Raw genomic sequence first — 19,516 nt, 5'->3', positions numbered from 1 at the left:
ATCCTTTGATGGATGATGTCACCACAAATTTGTCTCGTGTTCCGGACATAAAATAAATTGCTGGCCTGACACTGTAACATGACTGCGGGAATGCAAATGCCAGGACAGCATTAGATCAACGTAACAAGGGTGATTTCTTCAACACAATAAGGATATGTTCTCCCCTGGCATGCTTATTCATTAAGGCAAAGTCTAGTAACCCACAGGCACCTATCAGAATTCATCTTTCACGAATTTGACTTTGCTAAACACCAATCTGATTGGCTGTTATGAATGATTGCTCATCTTCGCTGCTTTTTGTGCTGTTCTATTGAGTAAGCCCAAATTTGTAATAGGCACTGTACAAAGACCGGCACACCATTTCTACAGTAACATAACAAACAAAATTTCAATCTTCGAAGAGTTCAAAAGTGTTTAAAATGTCTAAATGAAAATGATCCCTCGAGCTTGTATTTTTTTGAAGGCCTTCTCCTTTGCTTTTATATGCATTTTTACATTGGAGTTAAGCCATCCAGGACTTTTGTTCGCTTTATATGTGCCTATAAAGTACATTTTTTTCCTGAAATTCCTATTGCATATATGTTAGGACGTGGCAGAGTGATTACTTTGGGTGCCCATAAACCACCAAATGGACACCTAATCCCTTTGTTCCAAACACTGTAAAAATTTGGCAATGCCAAAGCTGACTGGACTTCCACGCATGCACGGGAGTGACGTCATCCTTGCCTGGCCAATGAAAGCAGTCATCGATCGAGTATGGGTATTTGTGCTACCCATAACAAACAGGGGGAATACCTTTTGATTAGAACTCAGATGAAAAGCAGAAACTATTTGTTTACATTGTTTATTCCATCATACGCCGGATGCAAAGTGTCCTCTGATTGGATAAGGTGAAACCCATAACTCTACTCCCCTGCCTCGCCACCTTGTGCAATCAGAGAACATTTTTCATTCATTCAGGAATTACAAAGCATTCTCTGAATGGTACCTGTGCTGAGTGGCCGACCTCCTGTGTTCACAATGCATCACACCAGCTGCTCAGCACGGGACCCTGAAGCAAGGAGAGATCACTGAAGTAGCCATTTCTACTTCAGTGATTTTCAACTTCCAAGGGGGATCAGCCGGGTATTGTATATACATAGGTATATTTGTCCACACTGAAGCAATGTAACTACATGAAAGTTTACAATGCCTGAAATTCTTTTTTGAGGAAATGACATTAAAGTGGTTGTAAACCTTTGACATGAACAATGATCAAAGCATATCCTTCTATAGTGTGTACTTTCCTCAATCCAGGGTCCCAAGTGTCATTTCTGTCTGCTGCCTCTTCTCTCTGCCATCTGCATGAGTCACTGTTAATGGTAAATCCTGGCTCCATAGCTTTCCAGGTGATTGCCCCGTCCAGCACACAGCAGCTGACTTATAGCAGTATATATATTTTCCTATGATTCTGTGTGTGGGGGGGGGGGGGGGGGGTTTAGCTGCACAGTGTGTGTGGTGATGTATTCCCACTCCCTGCCCTCTACTGCAAAGAAATAGCCTTTAAACTGTGTTTTAGGAGAGAGAGAGAGGACTGCAGATAAACAGGTACAGCTTATTTGTTTCATCCCTGTGTATCACCTGAGGCCAGTTTGCAACCACTTTGGACCCAGCTCACACTGATGTGATGTAAAATTCGCAGCACATTCTGTGTGGTTTCTGCACCGCATGAAAATCGCACCCTGTTCATGCGAACCGCTGCAGGTGTGTCTGTTAAGTTAGCGACACCCAGAAATCGGTTTGCAGAACACGGTGCGGTTTGGAGAATCAGATCGCATTAGGTATAAACACCCGTTCAATCCAATCCTGGTGTGGCAAATAAAAAGGGTCCGGCACAATTTTGATGCAGTGCAATTTGAGCCATACAAAATGAATGGTTTAAATTACACTGCTGCAGAATCGCTTGTGATTGAAACAAGCATGCGGTAAGATTCCTGTCCAAATCACATGCGGTTTTCACACAGCATCCAATGTGAACCGGGCCTTAAAGCTGAACTCCAGGAAGAAATAAAATTTGCAAATAAATGCAGCTATGTTAGCAGATCCTTATATGTATTTTCTAAATTCAAACAGTGTAAGTACCTTACTTAGACTTATTAGCCTTATACAGTCTATTGTTCAGCATAAACCAGGGAAGTGGTTATAGAAACAGCACAAGGACCCAACTGGCTGATTTTTTTGCAGTTCAGTGACCATGCTGATAGGAGGAGAGAGCATAGTGACAGATACAAGCTCATCTGCCTGTTGCATTTTCTTTTACTAGTCACAGGTTGGGGATAGAGATGAATCCCGTAAGTGAAATTGAAACTGCCAGAGAGAGAGATCAGGTCCCTCTTCTGTCAGATAGGGCTGTGCTGCATCGCAGAGCTGTGTAGATCTCAAAACTGGATAGATAGAAATGCAAATCATTTGGGCAGGTAAACAGCTCTCATGCACACCTCATCTGTGTATTTAATTTTTTTTCCTGGTTTTCAGCTTTAACTAGTAGACATTTATACTCTAGTCTGTCTAGTAAAGCCATCATCACCGCTATAGTAAGTGTTGAAAAATCTCACTAACGGAGCCCTGAATTGTGGTAAAAACCCAAAAAGGGTTAAATTCCTTCTCCACTCTGTCCAAAACTATGAAAAAAGTAGGCCGGACATAAGCATATGTTGTAGATACTCACCACCTGCAGGGTGCTTCTGTATGATTTCTACCACACTGATCTTTTGTAAGTACCTGTACCCAAGTAAAGCTTTTTTGGTAATACTTCTCTTGTGGGTCACAGTTGTGCACTTACTTTTGTACTTTTGTTACCCAGAGTTGGCAGACAGAGGGCTATAATCCACTATCAGCTGACATCACAGAGCCACTCCAGGCTCTGAAAGGATCCCAACGATATTGTCTGGATCCACCCAGCTGTCTGAATAACAGCTGGCTCTGCCTCTCAGTGAAAGCCAAGGCTAGCTGCACCTGCCCTCTCTTCTGCACAGCTGTCCAGTGAGATCTGGAGGAGAAGAGCAGAAAGTGGTAACTGATGGTCAATACTCTCCGCTCTGAGTGGACTTATGCCCCGTACACACGGTCGGATTTTCCGATGGAAAATGTCCGATCGGAGCGTGTTGTCAGAAATTCCGACCGTGTGTGGGCTCCATCGGACATTTTCCATCGGATTTTCCGACACACAAAGTTGGAGAGCAGGAGATAAAATTTTCCGACAACAAAATCCGTTGTTGGAAATTCCGATCGTGTGTACACAAATCCGACGGACAAAGTGCCACGCATGCTCAGAATAAATAAAGAGATGAAAGCTATTGGCCACTGCCCCGTTTATAGTCCCGACGTACGTGTTTTACGTCACCGCGTTCAGAACGATCGGATTTTCCGACAACTTTGTGTGACCGTGTGTATGCAAGACAAGTTTGAGCCAACATCCGTCGGAAAAAATCCATGGATTTTGTTGTCGGAGTGTCCGAACAAAGTCCGACCGTGTGTATGGGGCATAAGAACTGAGCGATCAGCGGTCATGTGATCACTCAGTTCTTGGGCTTAGAGCTGACTTGGGACAGCTGCAGCATAGAGTTTTAAATATGTTTTTTTTTTTTTTTCGTGTTTTTTATATATACCCCAAACTTCTCCTTAAAAAAACAGAGTTCTTGAATACTATATATGCCCTGGTAATATTTATATAATACTTTAACATGTGCTGTGTATCTGTGAAAATCATTGGCATAATCAATTTCCCTTTCCCTTTAAAATGTTGTTTTCAATAAACTGTTACTCCTGTTTCTACATTCATTGCATCAAAATAATTTCATCATTCTTGAAAGACTTGCCAATAACAATCTTCATATGTGCTCCTGGATGAAACCTTTTAGTATGCTGCATATTATGTGTAACAACTGCTCTTTGGCCACTGATGTCATTCTGTTTGTATATCAGGCAATTGTTCAGCTCTGTACGTTTTTGGCACGTGAGCGGATTCCAGCTGAATGCCTTCACTTGCACCATTAAAATCTCATTAACAATTTTCACATGGAAGTCATAGTGACAGTTGTTTGTTTTGTGTACTGTATCTTGCGGAACACTGTAAAATATTATGATCAATTTCCCATGCAGCTGGGACTAGAACTTGCAGCTTTTGTGCAAATGTACTTCTCCACTGATACAAATAATGTAACTGTACAGAAAATGAAAGCAGTATTAAACCCAAAATCAAAAATGTCATATTTTGCAGTTTTGCAATCATTAGATGTTGTTACTGTTTCTGTTTTCTTTGGCTTTTTCCCCTTTCTTTTCACCTGGTGATCTGGCCAGTAACACACCTCAGAGTAGAGATGGATTAGAACCCCTGTCAGTTTTTATTGCCGTCTGTGCTCCTGTTAGGGAGATTCACTCTCTCTATTTGTTCTGTTTACCATTATCATTGAAAGTAAAAGAAAATCTCAAATTTTGGGTTGTCACCAGAAAAATAATAGAGGGGAAATCTTCCAATGAGCAAACTAGTTTTGGTGACCTGGGAGTGTCCAAGGGATTCCCTTAATTTGCAGGGATTTCCTCTCACTTCCTGCTTTGGCTATGGGACAGGAAGTAAAGATAAATCTCCCCAATGAGACAAAGATGGCAAAAATAAACCTTACAGGAGTTATAACCCTACCTTACTCTATCCAAAATGAAAAAAACAAAGTTTTGCATTTAGTTCTACATTAAATGTATTAGGAGAATTAGTTACGCTAACAAAATGAAGCCAAACTCCAGCCTTCACTATAATCAGCTACAGTAACCATTTTTTTTTTTTTTTTTTGATAAAGGTTTTACATGAATAAATCAAAGATGACCATATTATTCACCCCTGCCAAAAGTGGAACTTCCGCTCATTTGTCTCATCTCCCCCTCCAGTGCTGCCTTTCGGGGGTAGGGGGGACAGGATACCTGTCTTTGACAGGCATGCCGTTCCCACTTCCGGGAGTCCAGGCCGCGGCCCGTGACATCACCACGGGGCTCCCTCCTCCTCTCCCTGGGCCAGTAGGCGAGAGGAGCGGAACCTCGCACATGCACAATAGGGTTTCTAGGCATGAAGCTGTAAGGCTACACTGCCGGGTACCCTTACCCTCAATGGCGGTGGCAGCACCCGACAGCTGATGGAAACATCAGCTGTGGTGCCGACATCGCTGGACTCCAGAACAGGTAAGTGTCCTATTGTTAAAAGCCAGCAACTGCAGTATGTGTAGCTGCTGGCTTTTATTTATTTATTTTTTTTTGGAGGGAGGAACACCTCTTTAAGTGGTTTGTTTCAGTCATGTAAACTGATACATTCTGCTGGAGAGTTTATGCTGTGAAAAACAACTGGTAATCTGCAATAAAAGAAATGTTTGCTTTGGATTTTATACTGCTTTAAAAGCTGAACTTCAGGCAAGAAGCTAATACAAGTGTTAAAAACGTTAAGATGTATTTTAAATGATGGATAGTCCCTGAGCCCAAAATGGTGTCTAAAAGAGACCTAGATACAGTAGCGGGCATCTCTGAAAGTTTGATGGCATTTCTGATATGTTAGGTCTCTTATAAGGAAATTGCAAGCCGCTCCTAGGATTTCTGGCTCTGACCTGCCACCTCTGCTGCCTCCTTGTTTGAAAAAGACACACATAATAGTGATGCACCAGTAGATAATTGGCAGGGGTGGGTAGAAGCCAAGAGCATTGAAAGTCCCGCTTTTTTGGGGTCGCGTTACTCTGCAATATATAGAAGGCTGAAATGTATTTTTATTAGATGACCAATTTACTTTAACATATGGCATGGCACGGTCTTATGATTCAAGCCTCTTTTTAAATCAGTTAAGCTGTATTATGTTAACTGGTGTTCTGAAACTGTTTGCAGCAACTTGAAGAAAAACTGAAAGGGCAGGCTGATTATGAAGAAATAAAGAAGGAACTCAAGTAAGTGACTAACAGTACAACTCTATTTTTTGTCATTGTTTTGTATAAATATGAAGGAAAGCTGTAGTGAGAGATATATGGAGCCTACCATTGGCAACAGCATTCTGAAAATGCTAGTGTCTCTGGCTTTAGTCCTAAAATGATGTGTTGGCATGGGACACACATATAGCAAGTTAAAGCGGAATACCTGATCTGCATACCTGTTCCAGGTCAGACTAGGACAGCACTGAAGTCAGAGTCAGTATTATAGTCAATCATCTAGCATTTTTAGAGGGCGATCAGCAATTGCAGTCCCTGTATATTTTTATGACCATTTTCCTTTAAGAAGTAGGGCTGCACGCCGAGGGCCGATTTATTACTTTTGTTTTTGTATACTTTTTGTAATTCTCCAATAGAGATTTTCTACAAGCCAACAAACTGTTGCAAGTATTCATGAAATCTGTTAGGCTCGGTTCACACAGGGACGACTTGTCAGGCGACCTAGTCGCCTGACAAGTCGCCTCCCGTTCTGTGCTATGGAACCGTTCTAAGGGGAGCGACGCAAGTCGCTCCGACTTAGAAAAAGGTTCCTGTACGACTTTGGGGGCGACTTGGGGCAACTTGCATAGACTTCTATACAGAAGTCGTTTTGCAAGTCGCCCGGGCAGTCGTGTGCAGGTCGCCTCGTTGAGGCGACCTGCAAGTCGTGCCGCCTCTGGTGTGAACCGAGGCTAATAGTAGAAAAATCTTGAAAACCTACCTTTCCTCAACTTTTCTCTCCCTTCCTTTCCTGCATTCTAAGATTATAAATCTTTTATTATTTCTACTTCCTTTTGGCATGGCTGACATGCACTTTTGTACTTTGGAGATGTTCATTGTGAGCCCATCTCTGCTATTGAATGAGTGGCATGCAGGTCTCCCAGGCTTTGCTAAAAGGTTAGATCTGCACACAGACTATAAGGCCTCATGCACACAGGGTGTTTTAAAAAAAAATTAACTGCAAAGCCAGTTCCGATGCCAGGAAAAAGTGGCTGTAAAAACGCACTTTTAGAAGCGTTTTGCATTTGGCGTTAATGTGCGTTTAGCCACGTTAGCATTGAGCAGCGTTTCTCTGTCCTCTTCTATTTTCCACTCTCAAATCCAAATACTACAGCTTAAAAACGCTTGACACAGCTTAGCGCTGTATACAGCGTTAACACACGTTTAGCCACATCGGGCTTTTCTACATCTGTAATGCTGCTACTCCAGAACGCACTGGCTCTGGGTTCTTTTTTGCAGCTTGAAAACACCTATGCCTATTACAGCTCCAAAAAGCCTATGTGTGCAGGGACACATAGAATAACATGGAGAGCCAATTTTAATCTGTAAAAAAAAAAAAACGCCTGATGCCCCTAGGCGCAGCTGTAAAAACGTTCTATGTGCATGAGGCATAACATTTTTATGATAGTGCAGCCTTGCCTCTCAGGGACAGTGCCTTTGCTGTTATTCACTTGTATTCTGCCACCATCAACACACAAATATCAGCTCACTACTGTAAGGCCTGCACGGAGGCTGATTTCTTTGCTGCTTGAGCTCAAGGCGATAACTGACACCCTGTCTGGACTGCTGGCGAAAGATTGACCTGTCAAAGTGTTTATTTTTCCTTGGATGTAGAGGTAAGGCTGAACTATTATAAATTCTAAAAAGTGATGATTCAGATTATTACAGTTGTCCATTGGTGACTGGTTCTCTTTAAACAGCAGATTTAATGGAGGTTACCAGACAGGGGAGGGCAGTGAGATATGCAAGCAAAGTCTGACTGCCCTAAGGCAAGGCTGTCTGCTACCTCGCCTAAAACATGACCACTTGGCTCAGCCAGGCATGCCTGTTTATGCTGACAATGAGAGAAAGAGACCAGCATCACCTTATCTAAAGAAATACAAGTGCAGTCAAACAAGGTTTTCGCATATGTTTTAATATATAGATCGGATATACTTGGAAGTATGAATTTATATTTAATATTTTAATAGTAGCGTCCCTTTAAAAAAAAGTAGGATTTGCACGAGCTTTTAGCTGACTTGAATATCACTGGCTTCAAGTGTTTTTCATATGCTGTCCCAAAATGTAATATTCCCGTCTGCATCTATTTTTTGCTTGCCTTTTCCTGGTGTTCTGCCTTCTTTACCAATCATTCTTCTTTTTATTTGACAAGTGCTTCCTGCAGCCATAAATCATTTTGTCCAAATTACATTTTGAGTGTTGAGAAAACAGTTTCTTTGCTCATAATGCACAATCACAAAGTTATGTTGCTGTCTCTGGCACACCAGGGTTGAGAATATGCTGCATACCCATTAGCAGTACTGTTGGAGGGAAAGCATGCAATCATTTATTCTCCTTATGTGCCATGTATGCAGTTTGATAAAAAGGAAAATATGGAATGTTTCCTGTGAGTATATCTTCTGAGATATAATTGTTAGGTTTTGCCAGAAATGAATCGGATGTGGCTCTGATGTGTACTTTCTGCTTCTATATTTTCAGTATTGCATTTTATATATGAATTTATAGATAATCCCTCTAGTGGCGGTCTTCATTTTAGACTGTGTAATTTGTAGGTTAACTGCTGAGAAATAGTAAAGAATGGATATGGCCCTATTCTAAAGCGTTATTTTCGTAAAGCAGCTGATTAAAAAAAAATAAAAGGAATAAACTAGTTAATAAACTAATTACATGTGGTTAACAAGCGTAAAAATTCCTCTTGAAAAGCTTTCCCTGCTTTCAAACTGTGCAGCCACTGAACAGTAAATCAGTCTAAAATTTTAGAGCCAGAACAATTTTCATTCAGGTTTGCCTGACATGCTAAAGCCTGCTTACTCCCCCTCCCATCTGTGACACTGCAAGCTTTTCAGCCCTTTGCAGAGTCTCAACACCAAAAGATTTTGAGAGGTACAAAATTCCAGATACTTACACTATGTTGCCAAAAGTATCGGGGTGCCCGCCTTTACACACACATGAACTTTAATGGCATCACAGTCTTATTTTGTAGGGTTCAATATTGAGTTGGCCCACCCTTTGCAGCTATAACAGCTTCAACTCTTCTGGGAAGGCTGTCCACAAGGTTTAGGAGTGTGTCTATGGGAATGTTTGACCATTCTTCCAGAAGCGCATTTGTGAGGTCAGGCACTCATGTTGGACAAGAAGGCCTGGCTCACAGTCTCCGCTCTAATTCATCTCAAAGGTGTTCTATCAGGTTGAGGTCAGGACTCTGTGCAGGCCAGTTAAGTTCCTCCACCCCAAACTTGCTCATCCATGTCTTTATGGACCTTGCTTTGTGCATTGGTGGAGGGGGGATTATGGTGAGGGGTTGTTTTTCAGGGGTCGGACTTGGCCCCTTAGTCCCACTGAAGGGAGCTCTTCAGGGGTCAGCATACCAAGACATTTTGGACATTTCCATGCTCTCAACTTTGTGAGAACAGTTTGGGGATTGCCCCTTATTGTTCCAACATGACTTTGCACCCTCCTGTCCTTTCACCCATTCACAGAACTCTTCTTCATACTTTCACACAATGAACCATGTTGTTAATGAAGGGAGGAGTTGAATGACATCATGCCCTCCTCCATCCACAGAATGCGATGCATTGTGTGATAGTAGTATGATGAGCTCTCTGAATGGAGGCGAGGACAGGAGGGGATGAGCCGGAGGTACAACTTTGGTGAGTAGAAGCAGCTTCTGTTAGTGCTGGAAGACAGCAACTCAGGGCAAAATCTAGCAGCTGTGAAGGAGACACTGGAAGATTTTTATCAGAAGGAACCACCTGCAGGTAATGGGATACATGCCTGTACACAAAAACAACCAAAGTCTTTGAGCTCTTTATCCCCAAACCCCCCCCTAACCAAAAACAACCTATAAAGTGTAGTTGCTTTGAAGCATTATTCATCCCTTCCATTTCACCAGGAACTGTAATTTCATAGCTCACCCACAGTGCTACCAGCAAGCAGAATCCGGTATTGCAAGTCAGCCAATCAGCTCTAGTGATGCTTCATAATGCGATTTTACAATAACTAAATACTCTAATTTTTGTTAAATCAAACTAAAAAAACCCCAGCAGGACAAGGGTCACACTATTTCTTACAAAGTGTCTCCATGTTTCTACTTGGAGATGTCAGAAGAAGCTGTAAATGTTTTATTTATGCTGGGAAGCTTTTACCTTCTACTACATTCAGACTATACTACATTCATACTACATGTTACATTGAGGAATTCTTGCAGTTCGTGGACTCCTGTATTTCCACATAATTTGGTTCTTTCATAGAGTCTTTAAGAGGAGGATCTTTGAAAAATAATGGTGTTATTTAACTATGACTGTTATGCAAATCTAACTCCCTTGAAGCTACACTAACAAATATATACACTTTCTGACAGCTTTAAATGTTATATCCTTATTAACATTTAATTTTATGCCACAATGTGGCCTGCTGGGAATGAGATATGCATTATTTAAATGACCCATAAGAAAGATGTATTTTATCTGGGGACAGACAAGTGTTGTGATTCATTATCTGATTATTGTGATGCAGAGGCAGTTGAGAAAGTTACCAAGAATTGTCCTTTCAGCAGTGTTGGGAACCAGGAGGGCAATGCTGTGGATGTTTATTGGAAATGGGGACCTAGGCAATAAATTCTCTTTGTTGCTTTTTTCAGCATTTTGAAGTCCATGGAGTTTTCCCAGTCTGAAGGACCAGGCGGTCAGGTATCGTACATCTTGTTTTTCAGAAGTATTCAAAATTTAGGCTGCATTTATTTTGCCTATGAAATGCAAACTATCTGTGCTGCCTCACAGCAGCCAATGAGATTTGTATTTTTTTTTTACATGTGCCACTTGCCATTTCAGTGCTGATTGGAATCTGACTGCTTGTTAGTGGCTGATCAGTTTATTTTATAGATACAACACAAGTTGTGTTTTTCTTCTGGTGTACTTTTTTGAATGCAGTTTTTGAATATAGCATTTGAATATTAAGCTCAATATTCACTTGTGGTGGTTGCTGCTTTTACTATGATCCCTTTTTTTCAAAAAAAAAAATAGGAAGACATCTCTTACATGTATTAATGCAAGGCTTTTTTGTCCCTAAAAGCACTCTGTCTGTCTTGTACACTAACGCTTATTTGAGACATTTTGATAAATTAGGCCATTTTGGTTTATCACATTGGTACATATTTTTTGACAAGTCTTCAGAAATTAACGCTATCTCATATGTTTTCTTAAATATGCTTCTGAAAGGAATAAGAGAGCATGCAAAATCTCACATAGTGTAGCACGACTAAAAGAAAATATCTTGGTGGGGCTTTCATAAATCCGAAAAAAAGTGCAACAGTCAAACTTCACACATATTCTGTACACACTACCCGGACGTTCTGTTCACGTACGACAAAAATTATGTAGCCTGCACATTTGGATATTTTTCATCTGAAAAGTCTGAATCGACTGTCCAAAGAACTATACTAACGAGCAGATAATCGGATGATCGGGCGTCGTATAAAAATTACCATACGATTTTTGGATCGTGTGTACAGGCCTTTAGAGACAACACAAAATTAGCAACAAGACACTTGACTGGTTATAATGAGCATCAAATCCATTTTTACTCCAGCCTTGCCCTGTGTTAATGTTTTTCAGATTTCAGTTGTATGAATTTAGTTTAGTGGCAGGCATTATTATTAAATCACAAAAATAAATTGTTTATTCTTCTGACAAAAATTAGCAGCTGAATTTTGATTGGCATCTGTGTGGACAGCATATATGCTTGTTTTCCTGCAGTGTTTTACCTCCAAATATGTGGTTATATTTTATATTGCTGGTTCTTTGTTACATTCATTTGTGACTTATTAGAAGAGTGAGATTGTTTCATCTGTGTTTGCAAAAAAGGACAAGCAGGTAAATGGAAGCTTCTGCCCTTTTAGAAGAACATTCATTTTTCGACGATCTAAACTCACAGAACACTATATTAGGCAGCATTGCTCATGTGAATAACGCACACACTTCAAAAAAATACAAATTCTTGGACAATAAAAAATATACATTGTGTGCAGTCATCCAGTTGTCAACTTGCTTTTGTGTTATTACTGTACCTTGATTCCTCTAATTGCATTGTAGTTGCTGATCAGTTCATTTTCATTGGCTGTATTTAGGATGCATCGAAACCATTGGAGGTTTTGTTGCTGGAAAAGAACCGCTCCCTGCAGTCGGAGAATGCCACGCTGCGAATTAGCAACAGCGACCTGAGCGGTAAGTTTGTTTTGCTGACTTGAGTAAGTGACAAAAATGAATGTGCTGTGGAAAGCGGTGTTAGGAGACACCTGACAGCAAGATTAATGAACAACGCAATCTGCGAGTATTGTTTGACTTGTAAAAGGTGTAAGCAGGAGAATAGAACACATTTTGGAGACCTTGTTGGCACTGCTTAAATAATAAGACTAATTACCTTTTAGTTAATGGTACTTTGCAAGGTGTCATGGTAAAACATTACAGACCTATTTCCCCCCTATGTTTTATGGGGAAAACAGAAAAAAAAGTGTAAATGGTGTAGCAAGAAAAAAATGTTAAAATATTTCAATAGCCTTTTTAACTACTTAAAGAGATACTCTGCTTCAGACTTTCCAATGCATTAACTTAGTGGGGTTCCTGTATTTCACTCTCAGCCAGCACCAGTGATCTTGTCACTGTTTTCCGTGTTTGGGTAGAATTCATTTCTATTCTTAGCTTAAAAATCTAGTCTGTGGAGCTTCCAGCTTGGAAAAGATTTACAAACTGTTCAGAAAGTGCCAAGCAGCTTTCTCAAACCCTTTAAGTGCCCTTTGGCTCCAGTGTGTGAGTGACTTTAATTGGCGCACCCACTGTAGCTTTAGCAAGTACTGTAAGATGACAGGGCAGACCTTTGTTAAACGCTTAGTAAATGCCTGCCAAAGATGATATTCTTCACAATATCATTCAAGCTAGGATGAAGATGTCTTTAAATACTTGGCTTAAAAGTGGCAGATCCATCACTCAGAACAATGGGGAATGGGTTTGGTCAGTCACCCCTTAAATCCACAGTTCCAGAACCAGCTCCTGTCTTCTCCTCTGCTTTACTGATAACTGGTGCTATTCACATATGGTGAAGAGTTTGTTTTTCCATTTCACTGTAGAAAAGGGAACAGTCATTGGCTGGTCATGCAGAGGTTGGCCAACATGTGATAAAATGATATGCATGCCATAACAAGAGCTTACGATGCACAGACTATTTCTTCCCTCTGCTGTTATTCCCTTCCTGAATACATCTAAGGTTGCATTTATTCGTTTTAATTTTCTTGTATATGGCCAACCCAATACTAATTTCTTGTATATGGCCAACCCAATAATAATTGCTGTCAAAGGAGTGCCTTGTTTGAGAAGATGAGCTTCAGCTGAGGCTTTCTGGGGTAATAATCAAATTACACATCTATGGTATTACCCAATGAGACTGAAGCATGGGTCTTCTTTCAAATTAGAACAGCCCTAAGTAAACAAGTTGTATTTTTTAGAATCCATCATTGACTGGGTCCCACGCATTGAGGCAGACATCACTGTAAAGAGCTCATTATTTTACCTGACCTGATTTTTGACCAGTTTTTGTGTTGTACAGTTTTCTATTATTTCTTAAATGTGTGGTTTAACCTGTAAATGACAATATCTATTATACAGCTATTATCTTTATCACTTGAGAATTCCACTGATTTCATAGACATGTGGTATGGTTTATCAACAGCATTTTTGGCAATTAACAATATGATATTGGTTTCCTATAGAATGCATAACTAGGTTCCTTTCAAGTGTAAATGTTTGCTGTGGGCCACTCAATCGATTGTGTATGCAATAAGCTCATGTTTATGCTGAGAATTGTATTGTTTGTATGACACAGTGATCTGTACTGAAGAGGTGAAGTGCAATGATTTGTCTTAGGAATTCTCCAGGCTGCAACAAACTGTACAAGAAAGGTACAAACATGAAATGCATGTTGGTTGTTTTGGGGGCCTTGTTCGGCTTACTGCAAATTCAATTTAAAAACCTAATTGGCCCTCTTCAAAAGAAAATGCACTTTTTCACTGTGGGGCAAACATTGCGTTTTTATCTTGGTTTTTCCCTTTTTAATCCCCCCATAATGCATTATGTTTGACCTTTCTTGTAGGGTCAGCCAGGAGAAAAGGGAAAGACCAGCATGAAACTCAGCGCCCTGCAACCTTGCCGGCCTCCCCTCCCTCTCAGTTGCTCCGCAACGTAGGGGAGCAGGCTTCCAATACTAATGGTACACACAAGTTCTCACCAACGGGTTTAAACCAAGACTATTTCAGCTTATCCATTGCAAGCCCTTCTTTGCCCTTGGCCTCCACGGGGAAATTTGCACTAAATTCACTTCTCCAGCGACAGCTTATGCAGTCCTTCTACTCCAAGACAATGCAGGAAGCAGGAAGCACAAGCATGCTTTTCTCAACAGGTCACTTCAGCACAAACTCCATATCTTCCCAAAGTCCACTGCAGCAGCCAAGCCCGGACGTAAATGGCATGGCTCCTTCACCGAGCCAGTCCGAGAGCGCTGGAAGCGTCTCAGAAGGTGAAGATATAGACACTGCAGAAATTGCACGCCAAGTGAAAGAGCAGTTGATCAAGCACAATATTGGACAACGTATCTTTGGACATTATGTACTGGGATTATCACAAGGGTCTGTGAGCGAAATCCTGGCCAGGCCCAAACCTTGGAATAAATTAACTGTACGAGGGAAGGAGCCTTTCCACAAGATGAAGCAGTTCCTGTCTGATGAGCAGAACATCCTTGCACTACGGAGTATACAAGGCCGACAAAGAGGTGGGTGCCACTTGTTTTTCCTACACTTGTATAGTGTTTTTTTTACTGTATATCTCAGCTTTAGAATATTTTCATTCCGCATTCATCACTTTCATATCCACTTACACAATAATAGAGGTTCATTTTTAATTTTGTTGAAGGTAATATCACATCTACATTTAGGATATAAAATCAACATTGCAGACATATTTTTGATTTACAGGATGTGTTGAAGCAAAATACATGAGAGAGAAGCATTAGATGGCTAAACCTTTTCAGCTTGACTGACAGTGTCACAACTGCTGAAGGTTAGTAGGGCTTTCCATCTGTGGCTTCTCAAACAGATATTTTGGTTTCTGATAGATTTAATTTAAGAACAACAGATTTGTGTGCTTGTGCTTTCACTCTTTCCATGGAAGGGATACGGGCACAGTAATTTGCCCTCACGATGAATCACACAGGGTTTTGCTCATGGATGTGCAGGCCTCTTTGCATGGTGACATGCACTGTCTCCTATCTGAGACCAGGCTGTTAACAAGAGACTACAAGTTTAACATGTTACCATGGGGCTTCATTGGACAGTGATCACTTGCTAAAGGTGTGTTTCCAGATATGTCTGTCTGACCAAGTAGCAGAGGAATGGATCGTTTTGTAACTGGTGTAAAAAAAATGGCGGAAAACAAACTAAAGCCTTCTGACCAAATGCACCAATTATAGCCTTAGGCACCTCCCGGCTATGAAAGGTTTATAATTGTCATCTGTGAAGGCCTAAGTATTGTAGAACATTAATGTTATGTAACTTCTGAGGCCCTCCAAATGACTTCAGCATGCTGACCGGTTTAGGCTTAAATCTGACTTCTGATTATATCTTAAAAAAATCCCATATTCAATAAGGCTAAGCGCAATGTCTACTAGCAACCATTAAACAATCACCTCTTACCATTGTGGAAATTCGTCAGCTTGCTGGCAGTTACTGCTGAGTATATTGCTTTTTGCACAGCATCCTCATAATAAGCATGCATTGTCTTTCAAATCAGAATGCAGTGCAATACCATTTACATACACCTATATGTTCTACATCCACTGGTTTGCATCTTCACGTTTCATACACAACTCTGTACATATTTAGTTACTGACCCAACTTACATGTTCTCTTCCATGTTAGATAATTTTTTCCCTTCATATAGCTGTAAGCAATTGGATCACAAAGCTTCTGTAAATAGGTAAATTAGGCACTTCCAGTTTAAACACAATCCTCCAAATGCTGGTGGGGTTAATTCATTTTGATATTCTTTTCCAATCAAATGTATTGGCATGCACATAAAAGTATAGCAGCATCAGATGTATCCTGCTGATAGATCAAAGGGTTTCCATAGACATAACAATGTAGTAAGGTATTAAATGACCTTTGACATATCCACCATAAACATAAATGGAGCATTGTGTGCTAGCAAAACATAAGCTATGAATATGACGTCTACTTTTCCACTGTCATTTGACGGGTGAATCATTACCAGGCCCATCTATCTACCTACATGAATTTTATGTTTTTATGCCATTTGTAGCAGTTACTCTTAAAAGCTACCTGCAAACATTTTAAACAAACGACTATAAATGGCTGGATCAGGTGAATATTCTATAATGTCTCTAACAAAATGAGCATAATAAAAGGTCTATGGATACCTTCTAATCCCACCTGTATCAGAACTAACAAAATGTCCCACCTTCACTTTTTGTATTCAGTAGTATAAGAGCAAGACCTGGAGACAGAAGTCTCTTATGGTCATGTAATGCAGCCACTTTAGGCTAACGTAGCCTGTCTCCTGTCTATACAGGCAATTAATATAATATCTGTTTAAGCTAATTAATGTCATGTCTCCCAGAAATGTTATCAAAACCATACTGAATCGTCTTTTTTGTGTTTTGATATGCTCTAATCAATGTACATCTATGGGGCTGCTATTAACACCATAACAGGTTATTCTTAAAACTGATACTCAAGTTTTTGGTAGGTGCATGGGAGTTAAAGCACTTTTTACTATCACTTGGACAGTCTTATCGGTGATTTTTTTAAATGTATTTTTACAATATGAAGAATCCAGAAGTGCCTGAACACAGAGGGGAGTGGAAACACCCAAAACTCTCAGGTGTCTGGAAATATAAGAGGGAAATCTCATTGTTAAATTATCCTAGATATATAATAAGCTGAGACAGACTCAGTCCACCAATCTCCAGATATAATCAAAATGTCACTTTTGGGGGACTAATGCTTTAATGCACAGTTGCTCCTAATTAACACCACAAAGATGAACATCCTAAAATACTAATAAATGTATATGTGAATGCACACGTGTGTCATTTTACTAGGGGCCCTTTCACACAGGCTTTCCGATCAGGTTCACCTTTCCATTTTTCCGGCAGACCTGATCAGAAGCTCTGTGCATTTCTATGGGGCAGGCTGATGTAGTTGGACTTGTGTTAATTTATACCCGCCTACCTCTGAGTCCGTCCATGTCCAGAAATAAAAACAAAAAAAAGACTGGGTCTTTTTGTTTTTTTCGGATCTTAATGTGACAGATCAGAGGTAGCCTAGTATAAATGGACACAAGTATGTTTACATCCAGCCATAAATTGACACAAATCCATTTACATCTGGCTGCCCATAAAGTTACCATGGGTCTGCCGGTGTCTGCTATATTAATGCAGACACAAACTGAACAGGCTCTGATTCAGCAAGGGTCCTGCCCACCGATCCCCTGCTCATATGAGTGTAGCTGCTCGATGTGAAAGAGCCCTGGTTCTTTCAAGCCTTACTACTAGGCTTATTAAATAAAGCATTTCAGAGAAGTAATAATGTACAAAAGGCAATAACAACCAATGAGAAAGGTGGAGCGTGATTTGTTTTTACTGGTTACTCACCTGCATACATTTCTCTTTGCCTTATTGAATATGCCAGTATGTTGGAAACCATATCTAGTATTTATATCGAGGACTAAGCTGGCAACACACCAGTTAGATCTTCATAACAAATTTGGTATGTTAGATTAGCAATATTTACGGATAGTGCAAGAGCCCACTTAAACAGTTCATTCAGATATTATAAAAATACTTAAATCCTCACACAAAATTGCTGCTATTAAAATAGAAGTATTACAAAAGCTTTTTTTGTCAATACTTCTCTTGTGGGTCATAGGAATGCACTTATTTTTGCTCTCCTGTGACTCAGAATCAGCCGACAGTGGGCTAAAGTCCACTGTCGGCTGACGTCACAGAGCCACTTCAGGCTCTGGAAGGATCCTAACCATATTTTCAGGATCCACCCAGATGCCTGTTCGGCAGCTGGCTCCACCTCTCAGCATGTGGCTGAGAGCCGGAGTCAGCCTCTCCCTCCTCAGCCCAGTGCTCCAGTAAGCACTGGAGGGGCAGAGCAGAGAGCCAGGGACTAACAGTCACCACTCTCTGCTCAAGGCTGTCTGAGAACTGAGCAATTAGCAGTCATGTGATCACTGAGTTCTATGGCTTATAGCCAACCCAGGACAGCTGTAGCATCAGACTAATGCTGCAGCACGGATGTATGTGTGTGTGTCATATATATATATATATATATATATATATATATATATATATATATAATATATTTTAATTTTAAAAAAAAATTATTATTATTAGATTTTTTTTGTTTGTTTTAACAACCCCAAACTTCTCCATTAAATGTTACTGACCTACCAGATTAATTCTAAATCCAGCTAAATACCTTACGAGCAAATTTTGCAGTCTCTTTTCAATAACATTTATATTTGTTGATAACTATGTAGTATAACCCAATCACATAGGCTCTTGCACTACAGAATTGTTGGTAAATCTTGTAGCATGGTATGTGGCCACCTTAAGGAAAATGTGACTGGTATGTGGCCATCTTAAGGAAAAGATGACTGATATGTGACCTGCTTAAAGTGTATTGCCACTTTTGCAGTCAAATTTGAGAAAATCCCATGTGTTCCCATTCACACGGCATATTTTTTTTTTTTTTTTTTTAGTATTTCTTTCCTTTTAGATGTTTCTGAGGAGAAGGTGTCAGAACACATTTTGGAAAATCTTAGTGTCTCTGTTCCCACGGAGACCAGGAACTCACTGGACTATCTCTCAATAACATACAATGGTTAGGACAGACAAGTGTTCAATTCTAGTTCACAAATGATAATAAAGATCTGCTAGTACAGTACAGATAGGGTTAATTAGGGAAAACACAGCTCCCCAGCCCCTTTCTAAACATTACAAAGTAGTAAGAGCTTGGTAAGTTTAATAAGACGCATAAATAAAAAGCACTTAAAAAGGTAACCAGCAGTTTTTAAACTTTTTTATGTTAATGGGAACATGTAACAATTGTGAAGTAGAAGTTACCCCTATGGCTGCAAAAGTGGAAATACACTTTAAGCTTCCCCACAAAGTTCAATGTGCTTCTACAGGAAAGCAGTAAGAAACAGTGCAAATTTTAGCTTATGTGGGTTCTCTGTAAGTACCATCTGTGCTTCAGTCGAGCATATTAGCATTCATCCGCATTAGATCTTTCATCATTTCATGTAACGTAGCCCATAATGTAGAAAACAATCTGACATCCCCCGACTGTTTTGTTCTTACCAAACTCGTTTTTCAACAGAGAATCCAGGCCAGAACCTGAACAGACTGTTTCAGGAGGTACCGAAAAGAAGAAATGGGTCTGAAGGTACGTCACAAGCAGCTGTCTCTATGTT

General features: G+C 40.2%; 1 protein-coding gene across 5 annotated transcripts in view; it reads left to right on the top strand.

Moving 5' to 3' along the window:
* The window catches only part of CUX1 (cut like homeobox 1), a 536,633-nt gene that overhangs the window by 335,094 nt on the left and 182,023 nt on the right, over positions 1-19,516 (top strand). For 3 of the 5 annotated variants that reach the window (XM_073616663.1, XM_073616660.1, XM_073616664.1), the window contains 5 exons: positions 5,896-5,954; positions 10,612-10,660; positions 12,097-12,193; positions 14,112-14,786; positions 19,423-19,488. In XM_073616663.1, coding sequence (XP_073472764.1) covers positions 5,896-5,954; positions 10,612-10,660; positions 12,097-12,193; positions 14,112-14,786; positions 19,423-19,488 — 946 coding nt within the window. The remainder of the gene's footprint in view (positions 1-5,895; positions 5,955-10,611; positions 10,661-12,096; positions 12,194-14,111; positions 14,787-19,422; positions 19,489-19,516) is intronic. The other 2 variants (XM_073616662.1, XM_073616665.1) reach the window with 2 other exon arrangements.

This window comes from Aquarana catesbeiana, linkage group LG02, assembly GCF_042186555.1.
Source record: "Aquarana catesbeiana isolate 2022-GZ linkage group LG02, ASM4218655v1, whole genome shotgun sequence".
NCBI lineage: Eukaryota > Metazoa > Chordata > Amphibia > Anura > Ranidae > Aquarana > Aquarana catesbeiana.
Note: the sequence above shows the minus strand (reverse complement) of the source record. Positions and strands in the feature narration are given on the sequence as shown.